Source organism: Canis aureus, chromosome 20 (genome assembly GCF_053574225.1).
Source record: "Canis aureus isolate CA01 chromosome 20, VMU_Caureus_v.1.0, whole genome shotgun sequence".
Lineage (NCBI taxonomy): Eukaryota > Metazoa > Chordata > Mammalia > Carnivora > Canidae > Canis > Canis aureus.
In genome coordinates this window covers 7,718,819-7,736,646 of record NC_135630.1, presented here as the reverse complement: position 1 = coordinate 7,736,646, position 17,828 = coordinate 7,718,819, and the positions used below count along the sequence as shown (strand labels likewise).

The window sequence follows — 17,828 nt, the reverse complement described above, 5'->3', positions numbered from 1 at the left end:
TTGAAAAATACAGTTAATTGATCAGCTATCTTATTTCCTATAGGGGAGCATTATAGAGATAAAGGATAAAAATTCATAAATTTTATAATGTACTTTTTTTCCTGCTAATCAGAAAGCTTTATAAAAACAAAATAAAAATACTTAAATGAGAAAAAGCACTATTTACTAAAAATATGAAAACCAATATTAAAAATAGTTAATATCACATTTTACAAATTCTAGGCCATACCCTTCCCTCCCCCTCTCCACTGTTTTAACAACTCTGAAATTAGGAAGCATCTTACAGCTACTGACAATTTACATTAGACATGATTTATGAGTTAGTCAATGGTAGCGGACTAAGTACAATACTGTGGTAGTTAATAGTAACATCTCAGAGAAATCAAAGACATGGGAACCAAAACTAAGCACTCTTTTTATACTTGGTTATTCAGATAAGAACGATGCTTAGACCATGCGAGTTCATGGTCCTGAAGGCACACGAAACATAAGCACGCTCTCATCCTGTTAGTGAGGAGGGAATCACTGTCACTTTTTAGGAAAGCAGTTGGGACGAACTTATCAAGACTCTTAAAATCACTTTTGATCCAATAAAGTCACTTTTTGGAATGTATCTTAAGGGATAAATGCAGAAAAAAAATGTAAACAATTAACGTCATGATTTTATGATGAAAACTAGAAGCAATTTATTTGCCAAACGGTAGGGGATAGTTAAATAAACTCCAATAATGGACTTGATTATGCAACCACTAAAAGTATCTTCATTTCTTTTTTATTTTAAAGATTAATCTATGTAAGAGAGAGAGCATGAGTGGGAAGGAGAGGGAGAGAGAATCCCAAGCAGACTGTGCCCTGAGCATGGAGCCCCACACGGAAAACCAAGTCAGATGCTTAACCATCCACACCACCCAGTGCCCCTTAAAATAATTTTTAAAGTTACAGGAAAATGTTTACTTTTTAATATCAAACAAGAAAGCAGAATACAAACTGTATTAATTGCCTGACTCCACAATGTTGAGCAATATACAAGTGATGCTTACATTCATGCAGTAGAAAAATTAATATACCAATATTAATGATAATTATTTTCTAGTGAGGTTAGATTTACTTTTTTTACACTTTTCTCTATAGTTTCAAAATTTCCCACAATTAGCAATAAAACCCTGAAGTTATTTTTACAAGCACATCTATGAAGAAACAGCTGTTAAAATGATGACCAATAATCTAATTTGTATAACATGGGCATGAAAGGTGAAGTCAAACCTCATGAAAATCAGGCAACATTTATCACTCTTTTAAAAAATAAGGAACTTGGAAAAACAATCTGTTCTTAATAAAGCATATGTAAGAGGCACGGCAGGGTAAAGCCAGGATAGACCATTTCTGCCTAGCTAGGAAGCACCACTTTGTTTTCCACCTCACGCGTTCTAGGACTCATGCTCAGAATCTTGATCACATTACAGAGCTTTATAATTTTTTTTTTTTTTTACTCATAAACAGTTTGGAATTTTCTGTCCACAGAGACATTCAGTTCATTTGACTCATCTTAAAATCAGATTGGTCCCTGAGGTTAAAAATCTTAAGGGGCGAGTCTCTATTTTTAGTGCTTTCAAATATTAAAATGATGTTCCTTTTTATATGAGATTATAACTCTTTTTTATGTTATGTGGCTTATCATGTTCCTGTAGTGCCTGGCAGGGAGAGTGAATGAGAGACCCTTTGCCCCCTAAAAAAATGGAAGTTCACAGTTGAATATCAGGGTTGAACTGGGATATTGTCTTGGGTTGTCATTAAAGGATCCGAGACGTGGATCTCATATCAGAGTTTCAGGAGAAGCAGGGGAGGCTATGAATTGCCCAAATGGGTTTGGTTGGAGGCATCCAATAAAAACAAGGAAATTCTCTGAGACATAATGAAGTTTTCCAAGGAGGCCCATCAGAGGCAAGCCACTAACAGTGGTCGTCCATTAGCTCAGTACATTGTGTTGATTTGATTTACGGAGGCTGGGCCTTGCCAGACAAGTCACTCTGGAAGTCATAGGATACATGTTTGTTCAGAAAGCTTCACAAATGGTTCCCTCTACTGTTTGCCATGTACTCTATACTAGATGTCTCCCAGAGCTGCTTCTCCGGTAGATGAAAACGTCACCTGGCCTAGAGCACAGGAGTTAATGCATTATAGTACCCGAGGGGTCAGTAATTAGGTCAATGTTAAAAATATCTATCAGTTACATCACCTGCAAAAGGAAAGCAGTTGGCTGTCTGATTGGTTAGATGGACAGGGATGACGTATGAGCATCTTATGATGAGACATATGTAACAGGCTTTTCAAAGAATTCATCAAAACTAGCTTTAGCTTTGACTTTTCAACAGCCTTCAAAAACACTCAACAGTGTGGTTGAGTGTCTGCCTCCAGCTCAGGGCGTGACCCTGGGGTCCTGGAATCGAGTCCTGCATCGGGGTCCTCGCGGGGAGCCTGCTTCTCCCTCTGCCTGTGTCTCTGCCTCTCTCCCTCTGTATCTCTCATGAATAAATAAAATCTTTAAAACACAGACAAAAAACAAACAAAAAAACCAAATGCTATTATTTGTGCTCTGATCTTTGTAAAAATTTAGAGTTAAGTTTCAAAAAAACCAAAAAAGAAAGGACAGTATGATATATTCTATGTCTCCAACTACTAAAGAGAGCTCTCAGACTGATACAATTGAAATTAAGCCTTGTTCCTAAAATGGAGAGAAGAGAAAGAGGAAGAATAGCATAGCTTTTACCAACAATTATCTAACCAAAATAGAACTTTGACTAAATGACTAAGTTCTGGGCATGTTCTAGGGCCAGTAACTCAGAAGAAAGTCTTAAGAGGATAAGCCAAAGCTGGTCCTCAAGACATTTGGTGATTTTTTTTTTCTGTTATAAAATCTGTTTCTTCCATTACAGTTTTTGAGCAACAGTGTGCTACCTGTTGGATTTTTTTCTATTATTTAGAATCAGAATGAAAGATATGAGCATGTTTTAAATATAAACAAACAGATGCACTAGCAGTCACCAGCTGATATGGGCAGCCATTTTCAACCACTCCAAATGCTGTCTCATGCTGGGTTCACTTCCCAAATCTCTCCTGGCTAGATCTACCTCTCTACATTCCCAGTGCCAATATTCCAGTTCAGGCTGCCAGCATGTCTTACCCTGACTTTGCAATAGTCTCCTAACTGGTCCCCAGACTCCTGTCAGACCCCTCTGAGCTCTATTCCACACGGTGTTAGCACGCTATGTATACGGCAAACGCTCAACCCCTCAGCAGACCCCCCAGCCCTGGGCCATAATCTAGGTGGGCATTCAGGGCCTATAGGATCTGGGCCTGTCCACCTCTATACATTATCCCTGGCGTGTGCACTACACTCTATCAATTCCAGGGTCCTGCCAGTTATCTTCAGTTGAGATATTCTTACCTTTGACTGACTGGAACACTCCTTCAGTGCAGCTTTATGGAAAACATTTAGGCAATTTGAATTCACAACCTCAGAAGCGAGGAAATAATCTGAAATGTGACCTAAGGTCTACATGCATAGCTATTTATCACACCATTATTCATAATAGCAAAAAAAATGTATACGTGTGGGGAACAGCTTAAATGCCCAAAAATAGTTGAATGAAGTATGGCAGATGAGATCTATTAGTTGAAAAAGATGATGACAAGGTTTTAAAAACATGGCAAATGTTTATCCTAGAAACCCCCTAAGGTGACTTGGGGGATGCAGAAATCCATAAAGGTGCCATAAACAGGTCTGAGAGGAGAATGCCTTCCATACCGCCTTCCTTGGTGTTCGCCTCTTCTCTGGCAACCCCAGCGCGTTAGCTAGACTAGGCTTTGCTATGGTCACAAATTGAACCCCAGATCGCTGAGACGTGCCCAGTAATGCTTTATTTCTTACACAACTTTTGATGCAGTCTCGTGGGCCGCAGAGCAGCTGCCTTCCATGTGGTGACTCGGGGATCCAGGCGCTTCCTGCCCAGGTTCCATCCCCTTGGCCTGGTTCTCTGGCCGCTGCGGCAGAGGCAGAGTGAGCCGGAGGGCTGTCCTGTGCCCTGGTGGGTTGTCTGGGGGCTGACCCCAGTGATAGGCCCCTCCTGTGGGCAAGGGGCTGAGCAACATGGGGCACACATGGATATTTGGGGTGCAGCTGTTGTTCCTGTCACAGGGAAAATAAAAATGCCCAGCACCTAAAAATGCCAAATCCTCTAAAATGGGACTGGCCTTTTCCACAGTTACAGCACCTCTTAGGATGCTTGGATTATTTGTTTTAAATAAAGGGACAAGCATTATTAATTTTTTTTTTAAAAAGGGTGCCATAAAAGCAAAAGAAGAAATTAAAACAAGAACGGAGACATAAAACAGTCAGGGTTGAAGCTAAATATATCTCTTTTGGCTAGGGGTGGGCGACAGACTTGGCTCTGAACTTTCCATCAACAAACATAGAAAAAAATCTGGACGGTCTCATAATTCAGGACTCACAGTGTAAAAACATTCCCTTGCTTGGAAGAAATGCCGTTACTACGAACGAGAACTGCTCTGGCAAGCCCCCATGAAGAAGTCACGGAATAAAATCCTAATAAGAGCCCCAAGGGCAAGTTTCTGAAGATTGCCTCCTACAGCAATTCCTGATAAAGTGACGGCGATGGCCAACTCTGTTCTCCCCGAGGGAGCTGATCCGCAACAGGGCATGATTTCCAGGGTTCTGTGAACCTGCCGTGTTGCAGAAGCCCACTTAGAGAAGCAGAAGGACCGAATTCTATTTCAATTCATCTTCCCAAGGAATATCTCTTTTTAAAGTCACACTTTTGATAGACTTAATGAGTGTAAAGTTGTCCTTGCTGAAAAAGTACCTGGAGTCCAGCTCATCTAGCTGGATAATTAAAAATAGGCTTATCAGAATGAATAATTAAGGGGGCAGGAGTGGAAGCAAGAAGATTAGCAAGAAAGCCGCTGCAGAAGGCTGGGGAAGGGCTGATGGAGGTCATGTTGCTAGCAATGGTGACAGGAGCAGTGAGACCTCTTCTAATCACCGTAAGGGTAACATCATATTAGTATTGCGGTAATTGCAATACCTGAAATATGTAGAATTATCATTCTGTTAGGTTTTGAGTTGAGTATATAAAAACCAATTTTTAGTTAGCCAGCTCAAATTAGATGCTGAAATCAAAAGCTAAGTTTCTTCGTTGACATTTCCTTTTTAATAAAAGTCAAGGCTTAATTAAAAACACAACACACCGCTAAGGAGGGCACTTGATGGGATGAGCACTGGGTGTTATACTACATGTTGGTGAATTGAAATTGAATTTTAATTTTTTTAAAGATTATTTATTTATTTATTTATTTATTTATTTATTTATTTATTTATTTATTTATTATAGACATAGAGAGAGAGAGAGGCAGAGACACAGGCAGAGTGAGAAGCAGGCTTCAAGCTGGGAGCCCGATGCGGAACTCGATCCCAGGACTCCAGGATTGCACCCTGGGCCAAAGGCAGGCACTAGACCGCTGAACCACCCAGGGATCCCCCGCGAATTGAATTTAAATAAGAAATTTAAAACATACATAAAAAATAATGAATAAATAAATACACAACACATACACACACACACATACACACACATACCCTGCAGACTTAGAGGAATGGGAGGTTACTGTTTAATGCCTACAGAGTTTTACTTAGAGAAAATGAGGTTCTGGAGAAGGAGAGTGGTGGTGGTTGTGCAACAATGTGAATGTACTGAATGCCACTGAATTGTAAACTTGAAAATGGTTAAAAAGGCTGATTTTATATTATGTATATTTTGCCCCTCCCCTACCCCCTCCAGAATTACCTAAGCTGACACATAACCTTGCTCAGGACAAGACTGACATCCTGCTGTGAAGAACGAGGGGCCTGACAAGCGCTGGACCCACAGACCAGTCACTGACCTTGATGTGGGGGCTGCTCCCTCGAACCCTGGAAGCTGGTCTGAAGCTCCCATGCCGACCACAACAGGTGCGAGGCTTCCTAACCAGAACTAGTTCAGAATAGGTGTTACTAGTTGCTTCTTTACCCAACCACTACCCGCTGCCCTAAAATGTGAAACCCAAAGACCCCAGTAAAAGTACAGGCAGTAGTGACACGGCCTCAGGAAACTCTGTTCACAGAATGTAATGACGTGAAGGAATGTGTCGCACGGGAGCTGTGCTTATGAGCAAGACAGAAGAGGGGCACATCTACTGAGGAGAGTAACTTGAGTTTAAGAGGATTTTCTTCGTAGTGTGATGGCCACAGGAGGAAGCCAGCAGGGCACCCTCCTGACATCATCTGCATGTGAGAAACTGCCTTTGTCTGTCTTCTCTCGTGGGTGGGGTGCTGAAACGTGAGCAGCGCTTCAATGGGTTTTAAGAAATAAGCTAAAGGGAGCCAGGACACATTCCCGTTTAACCTCGTAGAAAATTCTGACTCTGAAAACATCCTGACTCCTGAGGAGCCGGTTCTACATAAGCACCGACATCCCAGGGGCTTTGGCTGGTTTAGACCTTCCCCAGCCTCTGCCTTCGGAGTCAGAGGCCAAAGGAAGGTCAAGATGAGCTATTAATAATCTAACATATTCCTAGAATATGAAGTGAAAAGAGTAGGATAATAAGTGATGTTGACAGCAGTATCTCATTCTTGAAAAAATAAGCATAGTAAATAAAATCAAAGAAACATATAAAAATATGGGTAGTAGTTACCCGCATGGGGGAGTTAGGTAGATAATTAAATATTTATCCATTATACAAACTTTATATAATGAGGATGCAATTGGCAAAGCAAACCAGTGCTAGAAAATATGAAGAGTATTTTTTTAAAAAAGATTTTTATTTATTTGTCCATGAGAGACACACAGAGAGAGGCAGAGACACAGGCAGAGGGAGAAGGGAAGCCCTATGTGGGATGCGATTCTGGATTCCGGGCTCACGCCCTGAGCCAAAGGCAGACACTCAACTACTGATCCACCCAGGGGCCCCAAAAATGTACTTTTTTTTTTTCCTGTGGAGTCTTTCTTGGGCCTGGTATTGGTTCCTCCAATTTTAAAAAATCCACTTTGCTACTGTTGTCGTACATATCACTCTGTATTGCGATTACTGATTTAAATCCCTATCTCTCCCCGACACTAGACTGACTTCCTTTAGAGCAGGGATCAGGCCACTGATCTTTCCAACTCTGCTATTTCTTACTATTCCTGGCACACAGTTGCTACAAAATAAATGTTGTTGCAAATGAAGCATTTCGTTACTAAAAACTTTATGACAAGGGTTTTCTTGTTACCAAGGAGTTTTGAAATTCTTCCTAGTCACAGAAGAGTTCCTGAAATCAAAGGAAAAGACAGTAGCAGAAACTAATAACCTCTGACATTAGTGATAATGCTGTAGGGATCAATCAGAGAAAGGAAATAATTTTATAAGCACCCACGGTATGAATGCATATGTTGCTTTTTTAAAAAAAATATTTTATTTATTTATTCATGAGAGACACAGAGAGGGAGGCAGAGACACAGGCAGAGGGAGAAGCAGGCTCCATGCAGGGAGCCCGACATGGAACTCGATCCCAGGACCCCGGGGTCATGTCCTGAGCCGGAGGCAGACGCTGAACCACCGAGCCACCCAGGTGCCCTCTCCACTGCTTTTTTGATGTCAAACAGACTTTTGCCTTGCCCAAGGAGGTCATGTTCTTTCTGAGCAGGAGTGTTTGAAGCTGGGTAGGTAAAGAGACTGCAATGAATAACCACTGAAGAACAGTAGGAACACAGTAGGATAAAAGCCCTGGAAGACGCTGAGAGCCCAGCTCATTCTCTGGACAAGGAAGATGATAAAATTTCAATTATATGCTTCATAAAATATCTTCTGGAGCTAAAAATCATAATCACAAGTGCAAACCTGACTCACAAAACCCAGACCTAAAATACACTATAATGTAGATTTCCACATATGTAGGTTCTTAAGCGAAAACCAAAGTTCTCTGGAAAATAACTCCAGTGGTGTATTATGATCAAACCCAAATCACAAAAGTTAGAGGCGTCTGACCCTGAGGTGCTTTGTGTGCTGCTGTGGACGCCCCACGAGTGGGGAGCCTTGCCTGCATGTGTTGGAGAAGGCCCCTAGGGAAGACCCAGCAACCGGGAACTGGTAATTGTGTGTGCCCGGGACTTAACTCCAGTAATCACCATGACTACAAATGAAGAGGGGAAATCATCCAGCAATTCATCCTAATTTGTGCAATGGTCTCTAAAAGAGGCAAACAAGAAGATGATTCTGAAAAAAATCATGGTACAAGAATATCCCGGAGTGATTTGGAAGGGTACCCGAAGTGCCCATAACAGAGAAGTGATAGACCCAGCAGGTACGGAGTTAGGGGGCCGCAGAAAAGATGCTACAAGAAGGAAGACAAAAACTGGATCATTTTTTTTGGAAACTGTTCAACTCCAAAGAGATGCAAAAAATTCTGTGGGTGAGTCAGCCTGGAAATAATGAGAAAGAGAGTCTATAAAGTTCATAGAAGCTAGGGCTTAATAATACCCCAGAGGAAATTATGTAGCAAAAAGCAAATGCCAGTGCATTTGTTTGATAACATCCATTAGTGCAAACTGTCTGGCAGAAACAAACAACAGGCATCAAAATATCTTGATTTTAAAGTCAGCATGGAAAAAATGGATGAGCTCTTCAAAGAGCAAATATATATGGCTCATCTAAGATCAAACAATAAATGACTCTAATCCATGCTTGGTAATTCTCAATATATTTTGTTATTTAAAACCGGGCCTACAATAAAAGCAGATGGACATTAAGGAGTTCGAAGCAAAAACAGTCAAGAAATGAGCTGAGAACCAAATAATAATGCAAAAAGGAAGAGTTTTAGGGCAAACTGGCCTAGGGCAAGGGCTAGGATAAATGAAATTAAAGTTCTGAAAAAAATTTTTTTAATATTAAAAAGCTATTTCTTTGGTTAATATGTCCAAAAAGTATACCGTAAGAGGTCTCGAATAATGCATCATGACAATCTAAACACTGCTAAAGCCATGTAATTTGTCATAATTAAGAACTGAAATCAGCCAAATGTTCCACAACAGGGGCATGGTAAGTCCAACTGTGACACATCTATGGCTTGGATATTATGCAGCTTCTAGTAATTCTATGCAGTAACGTGGAATAGACTCATGACAAGGCTCAACATGAATGTTAGTTTTTACGGAATGGGTTATGGAGCGAAAGTAATAATATATAGAGTTGTAAAAACAGATTTTTCTTAACTACATTTAGATTCTCAGGAAAAAGTTTGCAATTAAACTTAAATTTGCTTTGGAAATATATATATTTAATATTTATATATATTTATATTTATATTGATATATATAAATATATATTTTATTAGTAGCACCCTCACAGGGCTCTAAACACTCTCCAAGCAGCAAAGTAAAGCAAAGCAAGTTCCTGGCTTATAACTCTAAGGCTTAATAACAGCCTTAGTGAAATATTGCAGAGATAAGAGACCCCCCCGCCCCGCCCCGAGAGGCTCTCTGTAGATCACACGATGCTTGCCGTTCTCTGCCAGTGTTTCTAGAAGTCACCAAGTATATACCACGTGTAATGCCTCAAGAAAGAATATATATATTCCCTTATAGGAAGAAAACCACCAAGTCTTGATGTATCCCAATTTATGACTTTGTCTTAGAGCTAGCCAAGGGAATCTAAAAACTACAGAAAGTGAATCCCAATTGAAGGCTTTGGCTGGGGCCAGAACAGTGCACTTTCCTGATGATCAATTTGCCTAAAAGCATTTCAAGAAAGATCCATTCCCCTTGGGAGTTTCTGTATCTATTTGCATACCTTGTCCTTTTCTGATGCTTCTTTGTCATTTTGGGATTATTAAGTGAATTCCTCTACAGGCGTATTTTATTTCTTTCATATTTTTAAATAAATAGCTCTTAAAGGAGCATTGATTTATATCTGCATATTCTTATCTACTTTATTAAGTACTCTTAATTTTTTTTTTTTAAGATTCTACTTATTTATTTCAGGAGGGAAGGGGCAGAGGGAGAGGGAGAGAGAAACCCAAGCAGCCGCTGTGCTGAGCACCGGACGGACTGAGAACTCCATCCAACAACCCTTCAAACCAGACTCGAGCTGAAACTGAGAGTTGAACGCTGAACTGACTGAGCCTCCCAGGTGCTGCTGAAGAATTTTTAAAGCTCATCTAAGTGAAGAACCTTTCTTCAAGGGATAATTTTTTATTTTTAGGATACCTCACAGATGCGACAACACTAAAAAAAGGTTTTTAATTATAGGGAGACAGCTTTTATGCAACTTTAAAATATTTGGTTTTGTTGAAGTATTTAAATTTATTTAATTTTAACTTCATAAAAAATTCAAAGACCCTAACAGTAAATTTCAATTATGGAGAAGGATTAGGGTTATATGAAAATCACTTGGGGAGTGAGTCCAACTATACACGTTGGATCCTCCCCTAGATTCTAGAGGTCTTGGGATGACTGTCATATTTCCTTGCTGCTGATAAAAAAACAAACAAAACTTCCAAAAGAAATGAAATCGGCCTTTGGCTTCCCATTCACTCCTGACCATATTATGGCTGTTGATCCCTTCACGATTATATATATATATATAATATATAATCTGTATATTTATATATATACATATATATTTATAAATTTATCATATATTTATATCATATATACCTGTATATATATATTTATTTATTTTATTCATTTATTTTAGTGAGAGGGGCATGGCAGGAGGGAGAGAGAGAATCTTAAGCAAACTCCACACCCCAAGCCTGGAGCCTAGAGCTTGACACGGGGCTTGATCTCACAACCCTGGGATCATGACATGAGCCGAAATCAAGAGATGCTTAACTGACTAAGCCACCCAGGTGCCCCAATTCACAACACGTATTTTTTAAAGATTTATTTACTTATTTATTTGAGAGAGCAGAGAGAGAGAGAGAGAGAGAGAGCGCAAGTTGGGGCGGGGGCAGACGGGAGGGGCAAAGGCCGGGGGAGAAGCAGGCTCCCCACTGACCAGGTGGCCTGAGGTGGGGCTCTATCCCAGGCCCCTTAGATCACAACCTGAGTGGAAGGCAGACACTTAACTGACTGAGTCACCCAGGTGTCCCCCAGTTCACAATATATTTTCAAGAGTTCATTAATCAAATGAAAACAGTGCTCGTGAAAGTTAAGAACTGATTCTGAACATCATAATTTTGTCGTTAAAAGAAAACTCCTACTTGGAGTCACATCATCAAATTCTGTATCGTGAGGTTCTAATTCATAGCAGTACACCTCCTTCGGTGCAAAGAAGACCAGAAAAATATTTCACAAGAGAAAATGTTTTTGAGAGGAAAGGCCACATGCAACAAATAAGCTTTTTGATTGTTTGATATTTAAACCTGGAAACGTTTGGGCAGACCGACCCCGCAGGCCTGAGCCAGTGAGGCCAGCAGGCACCCTCCACGCACACCCCGTTCTTAAGCAGGCGCCCTAGTGACTCACCGGCAGGGCAAAATCCGGACGACATCATTGGGCTTGTACCCTTCAATGCAAACTGCACAGTTATCAAAATCGGGCTCTGTTTCCTGCAACAGAGAAAGCACACAGGAGCTCACTTGTGTTGCCTTAATTCTTGTGTAAATATGCAAACGAGCAAGGAGAGCTTGCTTGGAGCAAGGCTTTCAATTGTCTACGTGCCAGTCAGTTTTCTTAATCGATATTGACTGTATATTGGCTCAGGTTCCATTCCTTCCAACCTCTACTTTTTGTTTCTGGGTTCCGTTGCAAATGCTTTTGTGAGGGAACAATTTTTTAAATGTATAGTCACTAATAATGCTATTTAGTATGATCTCGAGAAAGCAATTTTTAAACGTATCATGACTGGGAATGCTATTTATTCTAATTAGAGGTGACATCAGAATCTCAAGGATGAGAAATACTATTTATGGAGACCTGTCTGAATGATACTTAGTCTATCAGTTCCTTGGGAATCTTATCTATACAGCCCGAGACCATGGCTTTAAACTTTTTATGCAAAACAAAAAACAAAAAACAAAAAACAACTTTTTATGCAAGCATATAAATCTCTTTCAAATAGCCCATCATATGTTTCTTACGTGGTAGTCCCTGTTCTTTTATATTCTTTCGAGGGGAAAAAAGTAATGAAAAATATTCTTTAAATTTAGTAATGCTTTTAAATGAATGTCATCTTATGAAGCTCAATGATATTTTTATCTAGTTGAAAAACAGTAGCACATAGTGAGACAAATCAATGATTCTACTAAACACCTGGTAGAGATGTAGGTGTGAATCCCTTACAATGCCCTAAGGAACAGCAAATATGTGTTACCATAATCCGCTGCTCTAAAATCTCTTCTGGGGAGAAGAAAGACCTTTAGAGGTCTCCAGGCCTTGGGTTGCGCTGCTTTGTCGCTCCTTCTCAAGATAGGCTTCTGCTTCTGCTGTGGTTGTAGCAGCATTCTTTACAGTAGCCAAGATATGGAAGCAGCCCAAATGTCCATTGATAGATGAATGGATAACAAAGATGTGGTGCATATACAGATAATGGGGTTTTCTATAAAGTGGAACCTATATATCATTCGTATAATGGAATATTACTCAGCCACAAAAAGGAATGACATCTTGCCATTTGCAATAGCATGGATGGATCTAGAGGGTATTATGCTAAGGGAAATAAGCCAGTCAGAGAAAGACAAATAGCATATGATTTCACTCACGTGTGGAATTTGAGAAACAAAACCAATGAACAAAGCAAAAAAAAAAAAAAAAAAAAAAAGAAAAGAAAGAAAGAAAACAAACAAACCAGACTCTTAAATACTGAGGACAAACTGGTGGTTACCAGAGGGGAAGCAGGTGAGGGGGATAGGTGAAATAGATAAAGGGGATTAGGAGTACACTTGTGTTGATGAGCACTGAGAAATGTAGAGAATTGTTGAGTCATTAGGTTGTACACCTGAAACTAATGAACTAACTTAACACTGTACTTGAATTATACTTGAATAAAAAGAAAAAGATAGGTTTTGCTCTTGGCTTCATGTCTTCATTCTACAGCAAGGGAGCCTACTAGGACTTTGGGGTTCTAGATGCTAGATTTCAGACGGACTGAATATGCTTTCTGTATTTGCTACAGATCTAAGATCTAGCTGTATTGCTAGATCAGTGGAGGACATCACTCAACATATAACACTGTCTTCCCTGCAAGGATTTATGGGAAAATTTCCCAAATCCTAACCCCAGGAATAATCATTTTGTTTTCACCTTCTGGATACCGGGATAAGGTAATTAAATGTTGTTTGAATATTTCTTCCTTTTTTGCATTGGCTGCAAAGAATGGATCCCATCCCTAAGTTTGGGATCCATTTCTTTTGTTGTTGTTTTTTGTTTTTTTTTGGGTTTTTTTTTGTTTGTTTTTGGGAATCCACTTTTATTACACATTTCAGGTAATGCATTCATATAAAATTTTCTTCCTAGCTTCCCCTATTTTTCCTATACTTACTTTTCAGTTTTTTATATTTTCTTCCCAGCTATTTTGTTGTTCTACTGTAAGCATTTTATAAATTGTTTTAAATTATATTTAATAAAGATGGGTATAATATCAGACATTTACAGGAGAGCTATTTTCGTGTACTCTTTTCCCATCCTTCCCTCCCTTCCACCCTGGCTGCCAGAAAAGTCAGGAACTTTTTTGAATAGACACTCATCAGAAAGAGAAGAGGCTGTTACCTTGTCACCCTTCTTGATGGTTCTGACCTGGAGCTTGCTGATCGCTTTCTTTGCAGCATCTCCCAGTCGGCGCTAAAAAGACCAAAAACTGCTTGTTAGTAATAAAGATGTGTAATTCTTGACTTTGTTTCTGATGGCATTTAAAAGTCGGGGCCGTTATCTCTGAAATCATGCACAAGTGGCATGAGTGTTAAGGAAAATGGCCAGAGAGACGGGGTGGTGACACCTGTGCAACATAGCTCCAGGACTCGAGGTCTATTCAAGGGCTCGGTCACTGAGAGGCGCTCTTCTCGCCCAGGGTTAAGCAAGGGGCAAATGACGTGGAAAAACCCTGCCCTACAGTGACCCTAGGGCAGGTTACACTTATGCAGACCAGCATCCACACACAAGTTGAGTAGTTTGCCACTCTAGCCATCTAATTTGTGACAAGGAGATAGCCAATGTCCTCTTTTTCACAATCAGGGTTATTACTGATGTATTTCTTTCAATTCGGAGTTCTAAGAATTTCCTTTGTTTATATTTCATCTGTACTATCCTATTTCATCACATTCTTACATGCCAATTTCACCTCTTCTTCTTCTTTTAAAGATTTATTTATTTATTCCTGAGACACACACACACACACACACACACACACACACACACACAGAGAGAGGGAGAGAGAGAGAGAGAGAGAGAGAGAGGCAGAGACACAGGCAGAGGGAGAAGCAGGCTCCCTGTGGGACTCGATCCCAGACCCTGGGATCACGCCATGAGTGAAAGGCAGACGCTCTACCACTGAGCCCCCCAGATGCCCCCAGTTTCACCCCTTCTACGTAAGCTTGCGTGTGGGTGCGCCTATAGGAAAATACACAAAACATACCTGTTCAGCTTCGCAAATAATTATAAAGCAAACACCTTTGCAACCACCATTACTCATGTCAAATAATATATTAGCACTCCTTAAAAAAAAATTTCTTTTTTTGATAGAGAAAGTTGCTATCCTAATGAGCCCTGCAATCATGCAATGATAGGGCAGTGAGGAAGAAGAGAGAGGGGGAGGGTGGTGAATTAAGTTGTCATCTGTCAAGATTTGCTTGTGTGCTTGTGAGTTACCTAACGTAACATCTCCTTAGGTTTGTGCACTACTATCCTGTAGTAGATGCGTATTTGCAGCAGTGCAACATATTTGAAGGACTATGAGAAACGAGACAAACATTTACATGGAATAATCATTTGCTTTCAGTAATTTTGTTCCTTTTAGAAACAACACTCAAGCTTCTTTCTTTTCTCTAAATTATGAACGTACACCAGCGAATGGTTAACATATCCAAGTGCCATGCTAAAACTTTACATGCAATATCACCTTTATTCTTACAACAACCCCATGAGAAAAAAAATACAATGTTTTAGAATGAAATGAGACTTACAGAGCTTAAGTAAATTGTTTATCATAATCAATGAAAGGTCGGTCAGAATCTGAAAAAAAAAATCAAAGTCTGACTTGAAAGCTAAAGCTAAACACCACTCTCACTACTCAGTGAACCACCCCATCAACAAACCAGCCAGTCATCCAAATAACATCTCCCCAGTCAGCCAGCCAGCAATCTGACATTTGGCCAATCAGCCAACCAAACTATATCTAACGAGTAGCCAGTCAATCTACCAATCACTGAGCAGCCAACCAACATCTGGCCACCAGGTAACCAGCCAACCAGCCATTCAGCCAGCCATTCAAGCAACTAACCAACCCAAATCTATTAAGCATTTATCATATGGCTCTTCCTTGAGCATATGGTGGTGAAAGTAGTAAGTAGGAGAGAGGTGTTCTCCTTGTTGATTGATTTTCTCAATATCTAAAATGATTTTGTCCTCAGCTTCTAAAATGATCCTGTTATTTTGAAGAGGAAAGTAAGTTTGGTTGTTACCTAAAAGGAGACCTACACACACTTGAGATTTATGCAGAAGTCCATGAGTAGCTAGCAAACTAAGGTAGCAGGAAAAACAGTCTACAGTACTAATACCATGGTGGCAGGTGATTGAGTGAGAGGGAAAAACCCTGAGATGAAAGTGAAAAGCAGGGAACTCTCTGTCCCCTCTTCTTCCTTTAATTACTGCCTAATCTTTTGATCTCAACTAAGGCCACTTCTTCAGGGAACTCTTGCCCCATGTCTCCCAAGAGAGAAGATCCTTCCAGTCAGTCTATACCTTCTGGAACCTGGTGCCTCGCTTCATAGCACTGTCATAACATTTGCAATTTGACATTTGTTTTTGTGATGGACCCTTATTTAATTTCCCTTCTGTAAACTCCCTGAGGGCCAGATTGTGCTTATTTTTGCTTCTCACGGTGTCCCAGCACCTAGCATAAAGCGGTCTTTGATAACTGATGATCATTCGACATGTATTCTGGATCACTTATTTGGTCCCAGGCACAGCTCTGGGTTTTGGAAAGAGTGGTAATGAAAGGCAGCGGTGGGGGTGGGGAGGGCGGTGCTGGTTGGCTTAGTCGGTAGAGCATGCAACTCTTGATCTCAGGGTTATAAATTTGAGTCTCACGTTGAGGGTACAGAATACTTAAAGTTCAAAAAATCTTTTGAAAAAATGGTAGTGAAAAAAACCCCCATAAATTCCTGCCTATTTTTTTTTTTTTTTAGCTTACAATAGCTTGCACCATAAATGGCTGATGAGTGAATAAAATCTTAATCAAAAGATTTTTTTTTCCTAAAGCATGGAAAACCATCTGAATTTAGCCAGTTAACAGGAAAATTGAAGGACAAACTATAAGCGACACATGTGGTCAGTAGACAAATCTGTGATCCTGGCCTTGGCAAAACTAGTCAGTCTCAACCAAGAGCTGCTTTTCGGGATCCCTGGGTGGCGCAGCGGTTTGGCGCCTGCCTTTGGCCCAGGGCGCGATCCTGGAGACCCGGGATCGAGTCCCGCATCGGGTTCCCGGTGCATGGAGCCTGCTTCTCCCTCTGCCTGTCTCTCTTTCTCTCCCTCTCTCTGTGACTATCATAAATAAATAAAAAAATTAAAAAAAAAAAAAAGAGCTGCTTTTCATTGAAGAAGCCTGGAGCAGGAACGGAAAGGAATTGAGAAAGGGCTACTAGTTACCAGAGTAAGTGCAACAAACCTGCAGAACATTACACTTAGAATAAGAAATCTGGACCCAAATAAACACATGTTGATTGTTTTTCAGTCAAGAGCTCAGATGTTTTTGCAACTGTGTTTAATTATATAATATCTGGCCCCAACAGAATCACTTCAACTGTTTTTTTATTTTCAAAGGCTAAGGAGACCAATTAAGCAACAAGTATTATTTTCAAACAATGATCACAGATTATACTCAAAGGAAGATCAACATTTTTTAAGGAGGTGAACCAGAGATTATTCTTTTTTCAAAATTTAATCTTATCTAAAACAATTTTTAAGAAGTTTTCATAAATTTTTATTGTTGAAATTTGAAACATAATTGAGTACTTTTTTTTTTTTTGTAGTGTTAAGTCTACTAATGAAGAGAATGGAATTGGTTTTGGTGAGAGTAACATTTCATTTAACTGCAGTTCAGAGCTAGTGTTTCCTATCATCAGAATCACTTGCAGATCTATAATGAGATTTTATGTACTATATTAAGTGTTTTCTATGCATAATTCTATGTAATAGTACAAGAGCAAAATAATGAAATATAAGGCATAACCCCTATTCTCATGGAATTTATCATCTATTTGTAAAATTACCATTGCAGTGGGAGAGCTACTTTAATATAGGATAGCACTATTGCTTTAGGAAGAGAGATGAAATAATTCATTGCAAAAAAAAAATATTTCATTGCAAATGCCTAAAATAATTTTTAAGACAACTTATACAGTTCTGAGGAAGGATACCAATAAAAGAGAGAAGCCAGGCACATCCGGAATTTTTTTAGAAAGTCGGTAGTGTAGCTTATACGAACTTATACTTTCAATATTCATTTTCTTTTTCATGTTACCATCTCTTAGTATTCTGTTACTTCACTATACAATAGTTATTTTTGACACAATCCAAGAG

At 39.7% G+C, this 17,828-nt stretch overlaps 1 protein-coding gene across 2 annotated transcripts in view; it reads right to left on the bottom strand.

Moving 5' to 3' along the window:
* Positions 1-17,828, bottom strand: part of RNF150 (ring finger protein 150) — a 241,884-nt gene that overhangs the window by 64,794 nt on the left and 159,262 nt on the right. For both annotated transcript variants that reach the window (XR_013358684.1, XM_077860935.1), the window contains exons 3-4: positions 13,800-13,871; positions 11,559-11,641 (exon numbers count right to left, since the gene is read on the bottom strand). Coding sequence is in view for 1 of the 2 variants with exons in the window: in XM_077860935.1 (XP_077717061.1) it covers positions 11,559-11,641; positions 13,800-13,871 (155 nt within the window). In the remaining variant the exon portion in view is untranslated. The remainder of the gene's footprint in view (positions 1-11,558; positions 11,642-13,799; positions 13,872-17,828) is intronic.